This window comes from Schistocerca cancellata, chromosome 5, assembly GCF_023864275.1.
Source record: "Schistocerca cancellata isolate TAMUIC-IGC-003103 chromosome 5, iqSchCanc2.1, whole genome shotgun sequence".
NCBI classification, from domain to species: Eukaryota; Metazoa; Arthropoda; class Insecta; order Orthoptera; family Acrididae; genus Schistocerca; species Schistocerca cancellata.
Window position 1 is genome coordinate 323,452,223 of NC_064630.1, and position 24,793 is coordinate 323,477,015.

General features: G+C 40.7%; 1 protein-coding gene across 1 annotated transcript in view; it reads right to left on the reverse strand.

Annotated features, from left to right (window-relative positions):
* Positions 1–24,793, reverse strand: part of LOC126187451 (roquin-1) — a 279,093-nt gene that overhangs the window by 62,567 nt on the left and 191,733 nt on the right. The window contains exons 15-16 of the mRNA XM_049928539.1: positions 21,797–21,866; positions 6,605–6,688 (exon numbers count right to left, since the gene is read on the reverse strand). Of these exons, the coding sequence (XP_049784496.1) occupies positions 6,605–6,688; positions 21,797–21,866 (154 nt within the window). The remainder of the gene's footprint in view (positions 1–6,604; positions 6,689–21,796; positions 21,867–24,793) is intronic.

Sequence of the window (24,793 nt, forward strand, 5' to 3'; positions counted from 1 at the left end):
GGAAGAGATGGAAGTCTGAGACAGCCATATTATGTGAATAAGGTGGGTGTGGCAACAATTCATTCCTTAGTTCATGTAATTTTTCCATGGCGAAGGCACATGTGTGCTGGCGCGCATTGTCTTGATGGAAGATGACTTTCTTCCTTGCTACACCTGGGCTTTTTTGCATATCTTTTGTTGCAATTTGTTCAGGAGGTTAGCATAGTACTCTCCAGTAATTGTTTGCCCAGTGAGGAGATAATCTACAAACAGAATCCCCTTCACATCCCAGAACACTGATGCCATGACCTTTCCTGCCAAAGGAACTCTCTTTGCTTTCTTTGGTGGCGGAGAATCAGCACTGCTTTGACTGTTGTTTTGTCTCTGGGTGTAGTAGTGCACCCAAATTTCATCCATGCTCACAAACTGGTGCAAGAAATCTTGTTCGTTTTTCCATTGAACGGGCAAAATTTTGTTCCAATATGTCCATTCTCATGCATTTTTGATCCAGCGTCAAGAGTTGTGGCACCCATCTTGCAGATAATTTTTTCCATTTCTAATTCTTCAGTTAAAATGTTATATACCCTTTCAGATGGCACCTGGAAAGCATGAGCAATTTGGCGCATTTTCAATTGGTGATCCTTCATGACTATTTTGTGCACTTTTACAATGATTTCTGGAGTAGTGACACATCTTGGCCAACCACTGCGTGGATCATCATCTAAGCTCTCCTGACCAAATTAAAATTCATTTGCCCACTAGGCAACAGCTGAATATGAAGGAGCAGAGTCCCCCAGTGTATCCTGGAGATTGGCATGAATGTCCTTTGCTTTCATACCTTTCTTTATGAAGTACTTAATCACTGCTCAAATCTCGATTTTTTCCATCTTCAGAAATCACTATGCAGGAACAACAGCGCCATGTCACCACCAAAGCTCTCTTCCAAGAGTACTGATGTGGCACATACTTACAGGCACCAGTCAAATGAATATCATGTGAACAACTCTTTACGCTAGTGCTGACCTCTCGTGGTGATTCTGAGAACTTTTCAAGCCACCCTCGTACTTCGAACACCATTGTACTAGCTTCCCGATATGAGGTCGAGAAAAAAGTTTTTGGTTGCACAGCATCGCTTCCTCCACCTGTTGATCAGACCTCAACCGACAGCCTCTTAAAGCACCTTTAAGTGGGCCAAACGGATGGTAATTAACAGGGAGAGATCAGCACTGCACATGGTTACGCTTGTGCTCCTCACTGCATTCTTTTGAAGCTCATCTTGCACATACTTTATGAAAGTTGAGCCTGCTACGCTTAATTTCATATGCAGAATTTTGTCAGCTGTAGCCGTAGCTGGACATCCCGCTCTTTCCTGACCCTTCATGCCTGTCTGACTACTTCTGAACTGTTCAGTCTACTGGTAAACACTTCATTGTGACAAAACATTGTCCTGTATTGTGCTAAAGGACTTCTATGAGCTGCCACTCATGGTATACCTTCAGACCACAAAAACATATAATGGAACACTGTCTGTCTATGGTGTAAACAAAGAGTGGCATGAATGTCATTATGTCACAACAGTACACAGCAGACTGGTGTGATAACGTTGCAACCTACCACAGGCAAAGATAGTGGTGCCATCTAGAGGCTGCTGAATGCATAAAGCCTTACAGCCAACCTAAAGACAATTAGAGCAAAACTGCGGATATGACGGTCATTCCAAAAGAAATGCACACTATTTTTTTTAAAAACCCATCTTTTATTCTACATGTTTGAAAGTTTTACAGTGTGTAGATACATCCTTTAGGAACAATATTTTCGTTTCTCCACATAATTTCCATCCCTCTCAACTGCCTAACGAAATCTTGGAACCGGCGCCTGTATATCTGCACGGTAAAATTCTGGACCAACCTGTTGGATCCACTGTTTGGCAGCATGCACAATGGAGACATCATCTTCAAACGTTGTTCCACGAAGAGAATCTTTCAGTTTCCCAAAGAGATGATAGTCACATGGAGCCAGGTCAGGACTATAAGGCGGGTGTTTCAGTGTTGTCCATCCGAGTTTTGTGATCACTTCCATGGTTTTTTGACTGACATGAGGCGATGCATTGTCATGCAACAGAAAAACATCCTGCTTTTACCGATGTGGTCGAACACGACTCGGTCGAGCTTGAAGTTTCTTCAGTGTCGTCACATATGCATCAGAATTTATGGTGGTTCCACTTGGCATGATGCCCACAAGCAAGAGTCCCTCAGAATCGAAAAACACCGTAGCCATAACTTTTTCAGCAGAAGGTATGGTTTTGAATTTTTTTTTCCTTGGTTGAATTTGCATGATGCCACTCCACTGATTGCCTCCTCGTCTCTGGTGGAAAATGATGAAGCAATGTTTCATCACCTGTCACAGTTCTTCCAAGAAATTCATCTCCACCATTCTTGTACTGTTCCAAAAGTTCGCCCCATACAGTTTTTCTTGTTTCTTTGTGAGCCACTGTCAACATCATGGGAACCCACCTGGCACAAACCTTTTTTAACGCCTACACTTTCAGTATTCTGCAAACACTTCCTTCCCCTACCCCAACGTAGCGTGACAATTCGTTCACTGTGATGAGTCTGTCACTAGTCACCAATTCGTTAACTCTCTGCACATTGTCTGGAGTGTGCAGTACGAGGCCTGCCACTGTGAGGACAATCCTCAATATTGCCGTACCCACTTTCGTCATGTAACCTGCTTGCCCACCGACTAACTGTACTACGATCGACAGCAGCATCTCCATACACCTTTTTCAACCTCTTGTGGATGTTTCCCACTGTCTTGTTTTCACAGCACAGGAATTCTATGACAGCATGTTGCTTCTGACGAATGTCAAGTGTAGCAGCTATCTTGAAGACATGCTGTGACGGCGCCACTCACGGGAACAGGTTGAACTAAGGTTGAAAACAAGCGGGAAGGATGTATCTACACACTGTAAAACTTTCACACATGCAGAATGAAAACTGTATTTTTACAAAAATAGTGTGCATTTTTTTTTTTTTTGGAGTGGCCCTCGTACTTATTGACTTATCTTCATAGAATTGTTGTCAGTTATCAAAAGTTAGAACATTTGGCATACCATGTAACGCTTATGTGGGATGGGTCACGACACCCCAAAAATTGCGACGTTCTGCAAAAATTTGGTATCACTAGTGTCGAGGGTTCTAATAACATGTTGTAGATTCAACTTGTTACACATTATTATGGTAAATTGGGTTCATTTCGGCTGACACTGCAGGCATCCATTTTGTTGATTCCTATCTCCTGGAGAACGTTGTTTCAGTGTTCATGCAACACAGCCCTGAAAGATGAATCCATCACTGAAATGTTGACTGTAGTGCTGGACGATACGTATGACTTTCTCGATACTGCATAGCCCTCAAATTACCCTCAATAGTGCAATGAGAGGCATCCAGTGCCTGTACATGATAATGAGCAAAAACACTGCTGATCCACGTCTCTACTGAACCCTTGGGACTGGATGCCTGAGATTTGCCTTGGCAGTTAAATACTTTCCACTCTCTCCTACAACGATCATCGGGCCCCAATTGCCTGCACTCATCACTTAGGAGAATCCATTGCCATTGATCGATGTCCCATCCCTGGTTTTCACTCTTAACACCTTCACTGTGCGACACAATGCTGGAGGAGCGGAGTTGTACTGTTGTTTGCAATGGATGCCAAGTGACAAAATTGATTGCATAGGATGACTGCATACTGACTGGGCTCACACAACTCACCAATTTGCCTCCAAAAAGGCAGTTCTGATGCATTTTTCTCAGGGTATCTATGAGCCATAATTTGTACGTAGCAGTCAGTAGTGACGAGATGCTGCAGGTAACCACTATGAGGCATATCTTCAATGTATGAATAACGTTACTGTAGTGTAAGCCAATTTGCTGTGCAGACTCTCATGCTGACAAATTCTCCTGCTGTAAAATGACAATGTGTGAATGGTCTAAATTTGTAATGTATTTCAAGATGTACCAATTGACTGAATAATGTACACTTGGTCCCCTGTCCTGTTCTCAATTGGAGACACAGTGTACTCTACTGAAAAACACTGACTATGTTTTGCGATTGATGGGGCATCTTCCTTTGAGCATTGGTAGTTGTCAAATATGGCTTCAAAATATTCACATATCCATGTAAAGATCAACAGATATCACAACGATGCATGTGACTTCCCACATCAATTAAATTCATCACCCTTGAATACTTTTCATAATTTTGGATATTTGTGAGGCAAAGGGTACATTCATCCCGTTAACTATTACTAAAATACGTAACCAAATGGTTTTGTCTTACCTATGAGCTCAGTGCACTAAAGACATGATGGGTTTCAGGATTTAGATTCATTTTCAAAAATAGTACCTTAACATCTTGCATGACCTAAGACATAGAAACTGCAGTATTCGTAGTGTGGAAAGTGTATTGACTTTTCTTTATGAGATTAGCCTTGGAATGAAAAACATAATTATTTAAGAACTAGTAAAAATTCTTCGAGGCCTGATCTTCAGTTACAAACAAAACTACACTCCTGGAAATTGAAATAAGAACACCGTGAATTCATTGTCCCAGGAAGGGGAAACTTTATTGACACATTCCTGGGGTCAGATACATCACATGATCACACTGACAGAACCACAGGCACATAGACACAGGCAACAGAGCATGCACAATGTCGGCACTAGTACAGTGTATATCCACCTTTCGCAGCAATGCAGGCTGCTATTCTCCCATGGAGACGATCGTAGAGATGCTGGATGTAGTCCTGTGGAATGGCTTGCCATGCCATTTCCACCTGGCGCCTCAGTTGGACCAGCGTTCGTGCTGGACGTGCAGACCGCATGAAACGACGCTTCATCCAGTCCCAAACATGCTCAATGGGGGACAGATCCGGAGATCTTGCTGGCCAGGGTAGTTGACTTACACCTTCTAGAGCACGTTGGGTGGCACGGGATACATGCGGACGTGCATTGTCCTGTTGGAGCAGCAAGTTCCCTTGCCGGTCTAGGAATGGTAGAACGATGGGTTCGATGACTGTTTGGATGTACCGTGCACTATTCAGTGTCCCCTCGATGATCACCAGTGGTGTACGGCCAGTGTAGGAGATCGCTCCCCACACCATGACGCCGGGTGTTGGCCCTGTGTGCCTTGGTCGTATGCAGTCCTGATTGTGGCGCTCACCTGCACGGCGTCAAACACGCATACGACCATCATTGGCACCAAGGCAGAAGCGACTCTCATCGCTGAAGATGACACGTCTCCATTCGTCCCTCCATTCACGCCTGTCGCGACACCACTGGAGGCGGGCTGCACGATGTTGGGGCGTGAGCGGAAGACGGCCTAACGGTGTGCGGGACCGTAGCCCAGCTTTATCGAGACGGTTGCGAATGGTCCTCGCCGATACCCCAGGAGCAACAGTGTCCCTAATTTGCTGGGAAGTGGCGGTGTGGTCCCCTACGGCACTGCATAGGATCCTACGGTCTTGGCGTGCATCCGTGCGTCGCTGCGGTCCGGTCCCAGGTCGACGGGCACGTGCACCTTCCGCCGACCACTGGCGACAACATCGATGTACTGTGGAGACCTCACGCCCCACGTGTTGAGCAATTCGGCGGTACGTCCACCCGGCCTCCCGCATGCCCACTATACGCCCTCGCTCAAAGTCCGTCAACTGCACATACGGTTCACGTCCACGCTGTTGCGGCATGCTACCAGTGTTAAAGACTGCGATGGAGCTCCGTATGCCACGGCAAACTGGCTGACACTGACGGCGGCGGTGCACAAATGCTGCGCAGCTAGCGCCATTCGACGGCCAACACCGCGGTTCCTGGTGTGTCCGCTGTGCCGTGCGTGTGATCATTGCTTGTACAGCCCTCTCGCAGTGTCCGGAGCAAGTATGGTGGGTCTGACACACCGGTGTCAATGTGTTCTTTTTTCCATTTCCAGGAGTGTATTTTGTGGATCAAGATGAAGTTTGACTGACAATTTTGCACAATGTGTACCCACAAAAGAAATAAATTATTATCATCAATGACACTCACTGATAGTCAAGAAATTTTCATCTTGACCAGTGTTATGTTCCCATACAAGGAATAAAATGACTTAATCATTACTATACTACACAAACAGGGCCAATAGTTGCTCATTATTGTACCACACAAACAGGGCCAATGTAACTATGTCTTCATTCTGTATACAAAGAAACAGGTTTTTGTACTGTTAACTGTTTATGCATTTCTTTTCTTGTCTTCTGTTATCGAGTTTTTCTTACTAACCACTGCCAATTTCTTCTATTCACTGTCGTAGAGGTTGCCACAACATTTTTGGCATCCACCCTGTCTCTCTTATTTTTTACTGCTTTACTGTCTCAGGAGCATGAAATCAATCTTTGACTTGACATTTGATATTATGGATTACTAATTAACCCACCTTGAGTTTTACAGTTAGCAATTATATGCTCTACTTTAACCCTTATCTGTCAATGAAGCCATATGTAAACACAGTATCACAAAAATAATTTTTTTCACTATTATTATAATGATAAAGTCATGTAGTTTGGAAACAAAGAATTATGTAAGATGCTTACCAGTCTCAGTTCTTCCTGTTCTATAAGTTGCAGTTCCTGTGTAAGCTTTTCTCCTTCTGTAAGTGCACTCCCATGTGAAACCAGCTGAAAGAAAAATAAGAAAAACAACAACCAGAAAATAAACAAAAGTTGCTATACATTACAGTGATGGAAAAAAATCGCAACACCAAAAAATATAAGTAATGAAATTTCAGGAATACATTTGTCTGGGTGACATTTTTAAGTGATTAACATTGCAAGATCACAGGTTAATGTAAGCATGAGATAAGCTATTGCAAATGTGAAATGCTGGTACATTAATAACTAGTGTAACTGCCAGAATGATGAATGCAAGAATGCAGATGCACATGCATTTTGTTGCACAGGTGTTACATGTCAGTTTGTGGGATGAAGTTCCATGCATGTTGCACTGGGTCAGTCAATACAGAAACGGTTAATGCTGTTTGTGGATGACACTGGAGCTGTTGTCTGATAGTGTCCCACGTGTGCTCAATTGGAGACAGATATAGTGATTGAGCAGGTCACGGCAACATGTCGACACATTGTAGAGCACACTGAGTTAAAACAGCAGTCTGTGGGCAAGCATTATCCAATTAGGAAACACCCCCTGGAATGTCATTTCACAAATGGCAGCACAACAGATTGAATCAACAGATTAATGTACAAGTCTGCAGTCAGGTTGTGTGGGGAAAATCACAACAGAGCTCCTGCTGTCATACGAAATCACACCTCAGACAATAACACCAAGTAGGTACATCCAGCACGTGTCACATGCAGACAGGTTGGTTGCATGCTCTCAACTGCCCCCTCCTAACCAACAAACTGCCATCGCTGGCACTGAGGCAGAACCAGCTTTTCTCAGAAAATACAACAGACCTCCACCCTGCCCTCCAATGAGACACCACTTATGCTGTAAATGGCAGTGGTTTGGGGTCAGAGAAACGCACACTGCAGGGCATCTGGCTTGGAGCTGTCCAATTTGCAACAGTTTGTTATGTCACTGTGGTGCCAACTGCTGGTCAAATTGCTGCTGCATATGCAGTATGATGGGCCAGAGCCACATGCCAAACACAATGGTCTTCACTCCCTGTAGTGCCGCGGGGCCATCTGGAGCCTGGTCTTCTTTCAACTGTACATTCTTGTGACCACCGCTGCCAGCAATTGTGCACAATGGCTACAATCCTGCCAAGTCTTTCTGCAGAATCATTGAAGGAACATTCAGCTTCTCTTAGGTTTATTACATGATCTTGTTCAGATTCAGTGAGGTGTTTATAATGGCATCTTTGACGCCTTAAAGGCATTCACGACTAATGTCAACTTTCCAAGTCCAATCTCAAAAGCAACTAATGATCAAGACAGTAGCAGAGTGCACTTAAAACAAACCTCATTTGCATCCTCATAATGGCCCTATTAGTGTCACTCTTATGCGAATGGCATGAAATATGAAAAGACATCATCTTTTAAATGTAGAAACGTGCCTACCAACTTTCATTTTTGTCACACCAACTCCTCCTTGGTGTTGCAATGTTTTTAATATTTTTTTTGCCATCAGTGTGTAAGAAACATTGATGCATTAATAGCTGTTCATTAGTTAACAAAAGCTTAAGACAGCCAATACACGTGGATGTGGAGAAGAAACAGAAGATAATATAGTATTAGAGGCCAAGTAGATATTTCCCACTGGGATATTATAACCTAAAGTCCTCAGATCTAGATACAAATACAGGCCATTCACCTTTCTTTCTTTTGAAATGAGTCTCACTGTGACAGCCATATGGTGAATGAAACTATTTTTACATAACTTATTACAGTTACAATGTCTGAATATAAACACACATTTTGTTGTGGTTATCTCATGTGTTCAGAATCTGGCCATATAACAGTCTCAGGAGCTGTAAGTGATGGAGATCTCTGAAGCTTTGATGCAATTTCAGTTCCAAAATACATCTGCCCAATGTTGCACACAACTCCTCCACACTGGAATACAAGAGACAATGTACGTAGTTCTTAATACATTAATTTATTTTGGTATCCTTTCCCGAAACAGTAACCTACCACGGGCATGGATACCTAAAATCATATCTGCAATTTCACCCAAAGTCCTAAACAGAAGGAGATCTGAGTAGGTACCATCTTAGTGACCAGTGGAAAATCCAGGACATAATAATGACAATACTATGAAAAGAACAGATTGCTACTCAACATGTAGTGGAGATGCTAAGTCAGACAGTTACAATGAAAGGTCTGCTACCAAGTAAGGCAAAAGGCATTCTGCATTAAACACGCACGCACCTCACATTCACATGACCACTGACTCCGGTCTGGTCACATGAGTGTTAGTTGTGTGACGAATGTGAGTGTGTATGTTGTCTTATGCAGGTCTTTTTGCCAAAAGCTTTTCCTGTTGGCAGTCTTTTCATTGTGCCTGTCTGTGACCCACCATCTCCCTTATATGGTGAGTAGCAATCTTATCAATTTCATAATATTAAACAATAGAAGCTCCAGGTAGAAATATCAACAATGTAGGAAAACACAGATTGCTACTTACCACACAGAAAACATGTTAAATAGCAGACAGGCACAATTAAAAGACACTTACATAAAATTTTCAGTCACAGTTTTCATCAGCTAAAGATACATACACCATTCACACACACAAGCAAGCACACCTCGTGTACACATGACCGCCAACTCCAGGATCTCGGGCCAGAATGCAACTACCACAAGGGATGCAAGCAGCAGTCTGGAGAGGGGGTGGGGAAGGGGAAGCGATAGTTGTGTACAGCTGGGGATAGAGATGAATGCTGTCTGGTGGACTGTGCAGGGTCTAGAATGCCAACTGGCACAGTGCCAGGAGGTTGTGAGGCTGGAAGATGGGGATAAAAGGAGAGTAGCAGGGAAAAACAGGCAGAATGCGTTGGCACAGGGCAGCAAATAAACAGGGTGGGAAACGAGAATGGGGACGAGATGATAGGACAGAGGGGCATGGAAACTGTTGGGTGGGGAGTACGGGGACAGTTTGCTACTGTAGGTTGAGGCTGGGATAATTACGGGAGTGGAGAATGTGTTGTAAGGATAATTTCCATATGCAGAGTTCAGAAAAGCTGATGGTGGAGGGAAGGATCCAGATGCTTCGGGTAGTGATGCAGCCATTAAAATCAATTGAGTTATGTTCAGCTGCATGCTTTCCCACAAGGTGGGCTACTTTGCTCTTGGCCACAGTTTAGCAGTGGCAATTCATCCTGGTGGACTGCTGGTTGGTAGTCATATCAACATAAAAAGCTGTGCCACGACTGCAGCAAAGTTGGTAAATAATATGGCGGCTTTCACAGGTGACCCGGCCCCTTATGGGGTAGGATAAACCTGTGACAGGACTGGAATAGGAAGTGCTGGGTGTGTGGATTGGGCAAGTTTTGCACCTGGGACTTCCACTGGGATGTGATCCTTGTGGCAAGGGGGTGGAATTGGGAGTGACATAGGGATGGACTAGGATTTTGTTGAGTGGAGGTTGGTTGGCCGAGGGAACGTCACTTTAGGAGGGGTGGGAAGTATCTCAGGTAGGAAGTCACTCATTTCAGGGCATGATGATAGGTAATCAAAGCCCTGACATAGGATGTCGTTCAGTTGTTCCAGTCTAGAGTGGTACTGGGTGATGAAAGGGTCACTTATTTGTGGCTGGTTCTTGGGCTGGTGGGAGGATTGGGGGTGTGAGGGAAATGGCAGGGGAGATCTATTTGCGGACTAGGTCTGTAGGTAGTACCTATCTGTGAAGGCATTGGTGAGACCCTTAGCATACTGAGTATGGGAGTTTTTGTAACTGCAGGTACGCCTCCTCTGGGTGGCCAGAATATATGGGTGGGATTTTTTGGTGTGAAAAAGCTGTCAAAATGCAAGCATTGTTGATGGTTGCATAAAAAGTTCTCGGTTTACTTGCCATGTCAAATTTGGATAAAATCCCAAGCTTTCGATTACTACCTTCATCATCTTCGTCAGGGGTTTTTCACAAGCTTTCGATGACTACCTCAGTCATCTTCGTCAGGCGTAAAACCCTGATGAAGATGACGGAGGTAGTCATCGAAAGCTTAGGATTTTATCCAAATTTGACGCGGCAAGTAAACCGAGAACTTTTTATGCAAGGACTCCGTCACGAAAGACTTCGTAGTCACTGTTGATGGTTGGTGGGTTTAATGTGGGTAGATGTGTGGATGGAGCAACCACAGAGGAGGAGGTCAACATCTAGGAAGGTGACATGTTGGGTTGAGGAGGACCATGTGAAATGGGTGGGAGAGAAGGTGTTGAGGTTGTGAAGGAACGAAGATAGAGTGTTTGGCTCTGCATCCATATCATGAAGATATCATCAACGAATCTGAAGGCCTCCACCAATTATCTGACTCCTCCACCTATAAACTCTGCCAAAGAGATCCACTCCCAGATGTCCATCACAACCTCCAATCCCTACTTAAAGCCTTAGGCCATTCCCAAAACCTATCTATTGAATCCACTTCCCTCCTCACACCTATGACACCCCATACACCCACCTTCTACATGCTGCCCCCCCCTCCCCCCTAATCCACAAACCCAAAAGTCCTGGACACCCCATAATGGCTGGTTATTGTGACCTCCACTGAAAGAATTTTGGCTCTAATTGACCAACAACTCCAACCAGTTGCCCATAGTCTAGCTCCGTCGTCAAAAGACACCAACCAGTTCCTTCACTGACTTCCCACCATCCCCACCCCTGTACCTCCCTATCCCTACTCATCACTGTTGATGCAACCACCCTATACACCAACCTCCCTCACGCCCATGGCCTTACATCTATTGAACACTAACTTCTCCAAAGATATCATCAATGAACCTGAAGGCCTCCAAACACACTACCTCATACCTCATACACCTTACTGACTTTATCCTAACCCACAAGTACTTCTCATTTGAAAAGAAGGTATATAAACAAATCTGTGGCACTGCCATGGGCACCTCCATGCCACCCTCCAGTGCCAATCTTTTTATGTGCCATCTAGAGGAGACCTTCCTAGCCTCCCAAAACACCAAACCTCTAGTGTGGTTCAGGGTCATTGATGATATCTTCATGATCTGGACTCAGAGCCAAGACACTCTACGTATATTCCTTCACGACCTCAACAACTACTCTCCCATCCATTTCATGTGGTCCCACAAGCCCAAGAACCAGCCCCACAAACAAGTGACCCCTTCATCACCCAGTAGAACTCTAGACTGGAACAAATGAACCATATCCTATGTCAGGGCTTTGATTACCTGTCATCATGCTCTGAAATGAGTGACACCCTACCCGAGATACTTCCCACCCCTCCTAAAGTGATGTGTCGTCTGCCAACCAACCTCCAAAACATCCTAGTCCATCCCTACGCCACTCCCAATTCCAACCCCTTGCCACAAGGATCATATTCCAGTGGAAGACCCAGGTGCAAAACCTGCCCAATTCACCCAACCAGCACTTCCTATTCCAATCCTGTCACAGATTTATCCTACCCATCAGGGGCCAGGCCAACCGTGAAAGTAGCCATGTCATTTAACAGCTCTGCTGCAATCATTGCAGTTTTTTTTTAAATATTGGTATGACTACCAACAAGCTATCCAGCAAGATGAACAACCAGTGCCAAACTGTGGCCAAGAGCAAAGAAGCCCACCCCGTGGCGAACATGCAAGTGAACATAACTCACTTGATTTTAATGGCTGCTTCACTACCCAAACTATCTGGATCCTATTCTCCATCATCAGCTTTTCTGAACTGTACAGATGGAAGTTATCCTTACAACATATTCTCCACTTCTGTAATTATCCCAGCCTCAACCTACTGTAACAAACTGTCCCCACTCTCGACCCAATAGTTTCCATCTCCCTCTGTCCTGTCATCTCCTCCCCATTTTCATCTCCCTACCTGTTTATCTGCCACCCTGTGCCAACCCATCCACCTGTCTTTCCCTGCTACTCTCCTTTTATCCCCGTCTTCCAGCCTCACAACCTCCTGACACTTTGCCAGTTGGCATTCTAGACCCTGCACAGTCCACCAGGCAGCATTGTTGGCAAGACATGATACAAGAAGAAACGAAATTTTGGCTGCTGATAATAAAAATAGTTTGCTCGAACTTCTGCAGAAGGCGCCTTGCTATGCCATAGCACTAGATTAGATTAGATTTACTTTCATTCCAATTGATCTGTAGTGAGGAGGTCCTCCAGGATGTGGAACATGTCAGAAAAACAACAATACACGACAAAAATTTACAACTAAAACAAGTAAGCTAATGTACCATTCCACAGGTCCCAAGTGGAATGATCGTCATTTTTTAATGAACACTAAGAGTCATTTTACAAATACTAATGCACTGAATTTAAAATAAAAAAGTAATGAATCAGGCAACCTCGTTGATGAAGAAAAAATGTCCATTTTTGTGTGATTTTTGGATTTTGAAAATAAAGAATTTAGAGAGAAATTTTTAACAATACTGCCGTTGAAAGGCAAGACTTGCAGAGAAGATTTATTCAAGACTTTCGATGGCTTCATTACAAAAATCAAACATTAGTTATGAAAATATGGTGTCTCTTTCAACTGAAGGGGCCCCAGCAATTATCGGCAAAGAAAAAGGACTAGTAAAGATAATCTAAAATAAGAGTGCTGGGCTGCTATCTTATCAGGGTGTAATTCAACAGGCAGCCCTTTGTTGGAAACTTAGTGTGTGACTGAAAGAAGTAAGGGACACGTTGATCAAGTTGGTTAATTTTATGAGGTCTGCTCTTCAGCACAGATATTTCAAAGAGTTTCTTTCTGAATGTGATTTGGCCATTCTGACTTACTGCAGTATAATAATGTTCATTGGCCAAGTAAAGGTCACGTAATTGAACATTTCTGGCAAATAAAATAAGTAGTAACATCCTTCTTAGAAATCTTGGGATTCACATGAAGCAAGAAACTACTTGGAGTTCCTAGCACATCAGTGCAGTATGATAGGTATGGCTCTCTTGGAGGACATTAATATGTGATCTGATACAAAGTGTCCCTCTTCTTTCCATTGCAAGCCGGATATATTTGAAAAAAAAACATTGAAAGTGAGAATTTTTTTGCTTTCCAACAATTTTTGAATATAAAAGTAATTCTGAAACAGACATGTCAGTATTATTAAATTTTATTTCAGATGTAATGAAGGAATTTGCAGAAGATTCCAAGACTTTTCCAAGATAGAAAACCTGTTGCAATTCTTAAAATCATGTTTTGAAGTTTCCAGCTGCAGAATGGATGCATGTGGCTGTGAAGCTGTTCTGCCTTTCAAAGCCTTTACTGTGAATGGAGATAACACACTTGCATGAAGAAATTTCCCAACAATCTTGTATTTAACTGCATCTGCTGAAGAACTTTTGGAGTAAATATGCACCAGAAAAATGTGAAAATTGTAAAAAAATTAGTCATCATGTACTTTGCTACTATTTGTGCTCTACATATATTCATGAAATTTCCTTTTAAAAAATGAATTTTTTGAAGAACAAGTATTCCTCAAGATTAATGGTCGCACAGCTTGAAGACACTATTCGCGTAAGTTGCTCCCCAAGTGAACCTAACTTTAAGAAACTGGCTCCAGACTGCAAATCTAACTTATCCCATTGATTTTAAATACAAGTATGCCTATATATTGTTATTTATATTTTGTGTATGAAAATAAAAATAAAAAATAGTCTGAATATACATTTTTTTTTCTGGGGTTTTCCAATACAAATATGACAGTCTATTAGAATCCAGAGTTAGAACAGAATATGAGCTTTTTTCTATATTTTTGAATACAAATATGCCTATTACTGCACTTCATATTATTTTGCGAGTTAAAATTAAAATAAAAAATTACTGAGGAATACGTTTTTTCTTCTGGACCTCGATAAAAATTTTCCAAAGCATCTGCACCCATCTGAAATAACTTGCCAATGCCTGATACAGGCATTGGTTCCATTCTAATCACATACTGGAAGAACACCTTCCAAATTATGAATCTCCCAATTAAGTCTTTTCTTGTGACTTAACTGATGGCAGCAATGCAAGACAAAGCTTTCTGTGCTTCCACCCTTAATTTATGTGCAATATGCACTCCAAACCAAGCATAAAACCAAATTCCAAGCCACCTGGACATTCTCTGCTGGTATCCACAGCTGTACAACTTATCAATCCTTTGAATGGTAAAGGTTTTATACACCAGTGTAGAACTCCCTAGCACTTTAGGAAGTGAACCCCAGCAAAAAACAATGTGTTTTGGAAAACACTTCGATGCATGGCAACATGTCCACTGCATATTTTCATAATAAGAAAGCACAAATACAAATTCCACAAATACTTCATGGTAGCTTCCAAAGCACTGAAATTGAGATTGCACTGATTGGTGTGCCTTTGCCAGCCAAGTTAATGGTTTAAACTGATAAACAAACAGTATGGATACAACAAAAGCTAAGCTTTACACACAATATTGGCTGTTAATTTTTTTTCCAATGGTGTAGTTAGGCAGTAATGTAACATAATTCACGTTGCGTAAAAGGAAATTTACTTTGAAATTAACACTTCTAAAACAACCATTTGCAATATTTTCCTGTGAGCTGTCAAGAAATGTAAACATTGTGGTGTCATGCTCATGCTCATCAACTGCAGTGTGTTGTTACTAAGTATTGCATACTCTTCATCCCAAAGCCGTTGACACATTTTGCTGTTGGCAGACGCTTGCGTGTGTGTGCACTGTCAAACAATTGAAAATCCAGGGTGGAATGCAACAATATTATGAAAAGGATACACGACTCACCATATAGTGGAGATGCTGAGTCACAGATACGCACACCAAAAGACTGTCACAAAATGAGCTTTCGACCATTAAGGCCTTTGTCAAAAATAAAGCCCCCCCCCCCCCCCCCCCCCCAACACACATACGTGCAAACGTACCGTATTTACTCGAATCTAAGCCGCACTTTTTTTCCGGTTTTCGTAATCCAAAAAACCGCCTGCGGCTTAGAATCGAGTGCAAAGCAAGCGGAAGTTCTTAAAAATGTCGCTGGGAGCGGCCACAACTTAGTTCTGCCGTCGAATATATGTAGCGCTACACAGGCATGCTTTTTAGGGTGCTGTTTGTAGGCACAAAGATAAATACTGGCACCAAAACCTCTGCGCCAGTAAATATATTAAAAAAAAAAAAAAAAAAATTTTCTCCGCGCCGAGTTTCGACCACTGCATTTTCATACATTATCCAACGAAGTAAATACTAATTCCGTATTGTTCATCTTCGAATGTAGCAGCATTTCAATGTACTACGAAAACCCGACTGGCAAGAATGTTCAGGATGTTTGTCAATATGGCCAAAAAACTCTACGTTCTGAATTTTTTCCTATCTGTGAAAAGAGATGGTTGCTAATACGAACTTTTATAAATTGTGAATCACATGCAGTATTCTTGTCACATAAGATTAATACGAATATAAACATTTTGTCATGTATTGTTTCGTGTTTGCGACTATCTCATTTAAATCCTGTCTGCGTAATAAACCACAAAACTAGAGTGAGACAACAGCAAACGCGGAAGAATATACATATCATGTCATGTGTATATTCGTATTATTCTTATGCTAAACAGTGATACAGTCAGAAATAAAGTGAGGCAATTGCCTAGATTTTTAAATCTAAGACGACTCTAATTTCTGTGCAGAATGTAATGTACTAAAGAGGCGCCTGCAAAGATTTTCAAACGGAGAAAAATTTTCGCTAAACTCTCGTTCAGAACATCATCTATCATACGCAGTCTATTATTTGGTTCTTGTTAATCATTATCAAAGAAAGCAGCAGTGTAAGTAACAACAAGTAGCAGTCTCTTGCCATTGTTTCGCTAATGAGACGTTTCCTCTCTCTCTCTCTTTTTCTTTTTTTTATTTGTAAGCTGCGGTAGCGCGCTCAAAAGCAAGCCATGCCGCGATCGGCGACAGGCCGTAAATACGCAGTGTCAGAGTACGACAAACAATGCATGACACAGTACAGTAATGCATTTTCAGCGTAGAGTGACGTAAACACCTATAACAAAGAAAACTGCGCTTATCAGATCAAAGAAAAATAAGCAATCAATTCAAACCAGACGAAGCACGTGAAAAAGGAAGGGTACCCGTATAAATACGGACGGAGCGCCTGACGCATAGCAATGGTAAAGCTTAACTGCTAAGCTTACGATTCGAACCAAACTACTGTAGCTGTATCGTCATTCATTCGACCTAAATTGTCTCATATTACAGTGGACCAACTTTTTTTCGATTTGGAGATGCTGCCTAAAACTTTTCTCTCCCCTTGAATTTCGAGTCTCAAATTTCAGGTGCGGCTTAGATTCGGGAAATTTTTTTTCCTTGATTTCGAGTCTCATTTTTCAGGTGCGGCTTAGATTCGAGTGCGGCTTAGACTCGAGTAAATACGGTAACTCACTCACGTGTGTGTGAATTTTCGACAAAGGCCTTATTGGCTGAAAGCTCATTTTGTGACAGTCTTCTTGTTGTGTCCATCTGCGACTGTATCTCCACTATATGGTGAGTAGCAACTATCATCTTCATAATAATGTGTGTTTTTTTACTGTACATAGTGCATTTTCTTTGCAAATAAAGTTTTGTTTTGGTGTTATTCTCTCATTTATGTTTCACTGTTGCAGTATTATCCTGCAGGAGTGGTCTAAAGTAAAATTCTTTGTTAGAATATCAGTTCTTACCAGTTAAAATTACAAAAATTTAACTGAAAACTGGAACAATGAAAAATTCTCAAAGTTTTAAGAAATTTCTGGGTTTTCCCCACACAAAGAAATTCCCACGTTTTACCCAGTTTTCCCAATTGTCCTGGGGTGTACATGCTCTGTCAGAACATAATACTAACACTCCAAATTTCACAGTTATCTTAATACAGTAAAATACATACGGCTCACCAAGCATCTGTCTAGTCCAAACACATCCCCCAGAATGCCCCATCATGTACCTGTTATGATTAATCACGTATCTGTTATGATTAACCCATCCATAATTGAAAGCCTTAATCCAGATTAAGTCGTGTTTAGATACCTTCCAGTAAAACAAAAAAAAATTGCCCAGGAATTTGAAAACTTTGTTAATAACTCTTGTCCTTTCCCAACCTTTATTCTGGCTGTCAATACACTGTTACAGCTTTTTACTTAACGAAACAAATATTTGGTATAACATTTACTGAATTTTAAAAAACTGAACAATTATTAACTATTTACAGATTACTAAATATGATGAGGGGTCTAAGAATTACACAGAAAAAGTGGATACCCTAATAAAAGTGATAGGCATGGAATGTTGATAAAAAGTTCACTGTGCTTCTCCTGCTGCTAAACTGTATGTAGCATTTGTAATGGTTACATATCTGAGACTGGCACATCCTCCTTGGCAAGCTTCATGACATCTCTATATTTCTCAGATATAACTGACAGAGATGCTTTATAAAGTTTTTCTCACGAGAAGTAAAAGTAGTTGAGACTTTCTGAATAACAAAATCATGATAGACAAGGTGTGATGATAATGCACTATATCCGTCTTGTAGTCAAAGAACATGTAATTTGAAATAGTTAACTTCTCTTTATAAGCACTCTTAATGTTACACCAAAGCACCTATTTTGTGTGCAACAAGAAGTCTATAAACAGATCTTGTGTAACACAACCACAGTGAACTTCTTGGAGGTATTTCACGTAGCAGACTCTGACTACTGTTTTGTGCAATGTCAAAGCAAGCCCTGGACATGTCCAGTTCTTATCACAAACATGCGATGTCAATAAGTCCATTTCCCAAGTTATTCTGAATTTGTGCCATACTTGCACCACATGATACAGCAATCTTCAAACTGTGCAATGGTAGTACATATCTGTTTATTGCACCAATGGCTTAAACTGTTTTCCACTTCTGCATAAATCAATATAACAGTTTCCTCTGCATCATTCAAAACAATGCTGTGATTTTTATGAGTATTCCTTTCAGGGAGCAGCAATGACCCTGGCAGCAGAGCACTATTTTCTCTTAAAACACTGCTCTGAAACTAACATACTTGGGCTGCAACGGAAGACCTCTTAAATAGTTACCTAGTATGTCTGATTATGTCTGTCAGTCAATTCGTTCTGTCTGCCACAGTGGTGATTGGGTTTATTGCTTCCACTAAATTTTTGCTTTGCAACACCACCAGCAGCACACCTACACTTATATAACTTCCATGAAATAACCATGGAATTATGAAAAAGGGCATAAACCAAAATCTTATAAAACTTCAAAAATTATGTAGATCTGTGGTGCGCGTACAAATATGTTGGTTTAAGTTTTGCTACAGTTAGAGGAAATCAATATTGTTGCCAGTTAAAAAAAAGTATTCAAAAAACTTGAATACATACTCTATATGATCAAAAGTATCCGAACACCTGGCTGAAAATGACTTCCCAATTTCTGGCGCCCTCCATCGGTAATGCTGGAATTCAATACGGTGTTGGCCCACCCTTAGCCTTGATGACAGTTTCCACTCTCACAGGCATACGTTCAGTCAGGTGCTGGAAGGTTTCTTGGGAAATGGCAGCCTATTCTTCATGGAGTGCTGCACTGAGGAGAGGTATCGATGTCAGTCGGCGTTCCACAACATCCCAAAGGTGTTCTATAGGATTCAGGTCAGGACTCTGTGCAGGCCAGTCCATTACGGGTATGTTACTGCCATGTAACCACACTGCCACAGGCCGTGCATTATGGACAGGTGGTCGACTGTGTTGAAAGATGTTGCTCTTCAACAGTGGAAAGCAAGAAGGTGCTTAAAACATCAATGTACGCCTGTAATGTGATAGTGCCACACATAACAACAAGGTTTGCCCCCCCTCCAATGAAAAACACGACCACGCCATAACACCACTGCCACCAAATTTTACTGTTGGCACTACACATGCTGGCAGGTGATGTTCACTGGGCATTCGCCATACCCACACACTGCCACCGGATCACCACATTGTGTACAGTGATTCCTCATTCCACACAACGTTTTTCTACTGTTCAGTCATCTAATGTTTACACTCCTTAAACCAAGCGAGGTGTCGTTCAGCGTATACCTGAGTGATGTTTGGCTTATAAGCAGCCGCTCAACCATGAAATCTAAGTTTTCTCACCCCCCGCCTAACTGTCATAGTACTTGCTGTGAATCCTCATGCAGTTTGGAATTCCTGTGTGATGGTTTGGATAGATGTGTGCCTATTACACATTACTACCCCTTCAACTGTCGGTGGTCAGTCAAGAGACAAGGTCAGTCTGTACGCTTCTGTCCTGTACGTGTCCTTTCATGTTTTCACTTCACTATATCACATGGGAAATAGCGGACCTAGGGATGTTTAGGAGTGTGGAAATCTCGCGTACAGACGTAGGGCACCCAGTCACATGACCATGTTCGAAGTTCGTGAGTTCTTCGGAGCGCCCCATTCTGCTGTCTCACAATGTATAATGACTACTGAGGTTGCTGATATGGAATACCTGGCAGCAGGTGGCAGCACAATGCACCTAATATGAAAAGCATGTTTTTGGGTGTGTCTGGATACTATTGATCACATAGTGTAGCAGCACACATGCTTAGTGCCACAGATAAGTACAGCTGCATATTATCTTTGCATTTTAAAGAAATTTTGCTATCAACTAGTTAACATAAATGTTGTATTAAAGATAATTAATACAGTTTTGGTGGCTTCAGTTTCATTGACATCTTAATATTTATGTGTGGTTATATTTTATTTCAGAATATCATAAATACTAATGCCAGACTTTCGTAAATGCTTGCATACTTTATATCTTTATGTGTCCTTTCACTTTCCACATCTACTGTGTGCAACTTGCATGTTATTCTTAGCCACCTGCTTAATCCATCTCACACAGTTAAGCCTATTCACAAAAATTATTCTATATTACACAAAACAAAATTTCCTCCTCATCCGGGAAATTCTGCCTGCATTTTTTACCATGTTGCAAATGGAGTGCAAATTTCTTCAACTCTCATCATTTAAAAAAGAATGCAATAATGTTCTGTTGTTTCTCAGAGCAGAAGTATATTTGTTTTCTTACTTTTTGTCTTACTTATTTGTCAAAAGACATATATCTTTCCTGTGCACAGTACTGTGGAGAATTTAGAGAGAAACTGTAGAAATTTAGGGGGAACACATTCTGACAGAATGGCTGGATTCACTTCTATTTCCAATTTTTCCGATAAATGAAACCAGTTTTCGCTCCCCCAATCCCAACTGACTGAAGTACATATGACACTGTATTTGTTTTGTACTATGCAACAGAAGCTGCAGGTTTTAAATAATTGTACCATTTTCATCCAGTTTTTCAGCTGATAATGTGAGCAACCTATTATGTTTCGTATTTTTATTTCATTGAAATGTTTTGTGTCTATTTTCATTTAACAATATTTATGGTTAAAAAGCAAGGAATCTCTCTTTCTCAGTTTTTGAAACTGCTGTAATGTTTGGGTTAAGGTAGAGCTTACTACAATATTATGTGTTTCCTGTATTTTCAGACCCCAATATATCTTATGATATAGGTTATGAACTCAGTATTACTGGAGTAATTTTTGCCATCAATACAATAGATGATGAAAGAAAGGCTGTTTTTCCTTGTTCATCGAGTCTCACCTCCAAAATATACTTTTCCCCTTTTTCAGGAGTAAAAATTGCTGGCAACATAGTATCTCTCATATAAAATAGAGTGACATCATTTACAAGTGGTCAAGTATTGGCTCGTAAATATTGTTCAGGTTGTGTAACTTCTGATTAAAGTATATTTTAATATTATAAATAAGTATATTTTATGTATAAAAAAGTATATTTTAATATTATAAAAATGAAAGAAAATAGCTTCTACTTACAAAGTACGGATCAAATTTTAATAAGGATCTAAATTTCTGATTTGTGAGATGTGATGCAGCTTATAACAAGATTTGATTAAAACCTTGATTTTTAATAGGGTCTGTCCATACAGATAATTATTCTTATTTGATAAACAAGTAAATATTATTGTCTTAGTAGGGAAACAATCACAAAAAATCTATTGTAGTTTCTCCTATATAAAGGTTTTCAATCATCTCAAGCTTATGATAACTTTAAAACAGAATATTATCCACATATGAACAGTACCAACCTTCAAATCATTTATTCTCCGGTGCAAGGTTCGCAAATGTTGTCTCATTTTCTGGTTGTTTGCATAGCTTCTGAAATGTGGAATCACACAAATAATTTGTAAAAAAATCATATATACACAAGAATATATGTATAAATAACTTTACACTTCACCCTTAAGGCAAGTCTTATAATGAACAATGAACCCTCGACTGTTTTTATTATTAGGCCCACAATAAAAGTTAATTATGGCTATTACAGAACATGTTCACAAAGTAGAGATAAGCAACAACTACCCTATGCAGGGTAAAAATATAATGCTTGACACATTAAATTTCCCCCCATGAACCATGGACCTTGCCGTTGGTGGGGAGGCTGGCGTGCCTCAGCGATACAGATAGCCGTACCGTAGGTACAACCACAACGGAGGGGTATCTGTTGAGAGGCCAGACAAACGTGTGGTTCCTGAAGAGGGGCAGCAGCCTTTTCAGTAGTTGCAAGGGCAACAGTCTGGATGATTGACTGATCTGGCCTTGTAACAATAACCAAAACGGCCTTGCTGTGCTGGTACTGTGAACGGCTGAAAGCAAGGGGAAACTACAGCCGTAATTTTTCCCGAGGGCATGCAGCTTTACTGTATGATTAAATGATGATGGCGTCCTCTTGGGTAAAATATTCCGGAGGTAAAATAGTCCCCCATTCGGATCTCCGGGCGGGGACTACTCAAGAGGATGTCGTTATCAGCAGAAAGAAAACTGGCGTTCTACGGATCGGAGCATGGAATGTCAGATCCCTTAATCGGGCAGGTAGGTTAGAAAATTTAAAAAGGGAAATGGATAGGTTAAAGTTAGATATAGTGGGAATTAGTGAAGTTCGGTGGCAGGAGGAACAAGACTTCTTGTCAGGTGACTACAGGGTTATAAACACAAAGTCAAATAGGGGTAATGCAGGAGTAGGTTTAATAATGAATAGGAAAATAGGAATGCGGGTAAGCTACTACAAACAGCATAGTGAACGCATTATTGTGGCCAAGATAGATACGAAGCCCACACCTACTACAGTAGTACAAGTTTATATGCCAACTAGCTCTGCAGATGACGAAGAAATTGAAGAAATGTATGATGAAATAAAAGAAATTATTCAGACAGTGAAGGGAGACGAAAATTTAATAGTCATTGGTGACTGGAATTCGAGTGTAGGAAAAGGGAGAGAAGGAAACGTAGTAGGTGAATATGGACTGGGGCTAAGAAATGAAAGAGGAAGCCGCCTGGTAGAATTTTGCACAGAGCACAACTTAATCATAGCTAAGACTTGGTTTAAGAATCATGATAGAAGGTTGTATACATGGAAGAACCCTGGAGACACTAAAAGGTATCAGATAGATTATATAATGGTAAGACAGAGATTTAGGAACCAGGTTTTAAATTGTAAGACATTTCCAGGGGCAGATGTGGACTCTGACCACAGTCTATTGGTTAAGAACTGTAGATTAAAACTAAAGAAACTGCAAAAAGGTGGATTAGATTAGATTAGATTAGATTAATACTAGTTCCATGGATCATGAATACGATATTTCGTAATGATGTGGAACGAGTCGAATTTTCCAATACATGACATAATTAGGTTAATTTAACAACATACTTAAGTTAATATAACAACTTTATTTTTTGTGTGTTTTTTTATTTTTATTTATTTATTTATTTATTTTAATTTTTTAAAATTTTTTTTAATAATTTTTTTCTTAATTTATATCTAAAAATTCCTCTATGGAGTAGAAGGAGTTGTCATTCAGAAATTCTTTTAATTTCTTCTTAAATACTTGTTGGTTATCTGTCAGACTTTTGATACTATTTGGTAAGTGACCAAAGACTTTAGTGCCAGTATAATTCACCCCTTTCTGTGCCAAAGTTAGATTTAATCTTGAATAGTGAAGATCGTCCTTTCTCCTAGTATTGTAGTTATGCACACTGCTATTACTTTTGAATTGGGTTTGGTTGTTGATAACAAATTTCATAAGAGAGTATATATACTGAGAAGCTACTGTGAATATCCCTAGATCCTTAAATAAATGTCTGCAGGATGATCTTGGGTGGACTCCAGCTATTATTCTGATTACACGCTTTTGTGCAATAAATACTTTATTCCTCAGTGATGAATTACCCCAAAATATGATGCCATATGAAAGCAATGAGTGAAAATAGGCGTAGTAAGCTAATTTACTAAGATGTTTATCACCAAAATTTGCAATGACCCTTATTGCATAAGTAGCTGAACTCAAACGTTTCAGCAGATCATCAATGTGTTTCTTCCAATTTAATCTCTCATCAATGGACATACCTAAAAATTTGGAATATTCTACCTTAGCTATATGCTTCTGATTAAGGTCTATATTTATTAGTGGCGTCATACCATTCACTGTACGGAACTGTATGTACTGTGTCTTATCAAAATTCAGTGAGAGTCCGTTTACAAGGAACCACTTAGTAATTTTCTGAAAGACAGTATTGACAATTTCATCAGATAATTCTTGTTTCTCAGGTGTGATTACTATACTTGTATCATCAGCAAAGAGAACTAACTTTGCCTCTTCATGAATATAGAATGGCAAGTCATTAATATATAATAAGAACAACAAAGGACCCAAGACTGACCCTTGTGGAACCCCATTCTTGATAGTTCCCCAGTTTGAGGAATGTGCTGATCTTTGCATGTTACGAGAACTACTTATTTCAACTTTCTGCACTCTTCCAGTTAGGTACGAATTAAACCATTTGTGCACTGTCCCACTCATGCCACAATACTTGAGCTTGTCTAGCAGAATTTCATGATTTACACAATCAAAAGCCTTTGAGAGATCACAAAAAATCCCAATGGGTGGTTTTCGGTTATTCAGATCATTCAAAATTTGACTGGTGAAAGCATATATGGCATTTTCTGTTGAAAAACCTTTCTGGAAACCAAACTGACATTTTGTTAGTACTTCATTTTTACAGATATGTGAAGCTACTCTTGAATACAT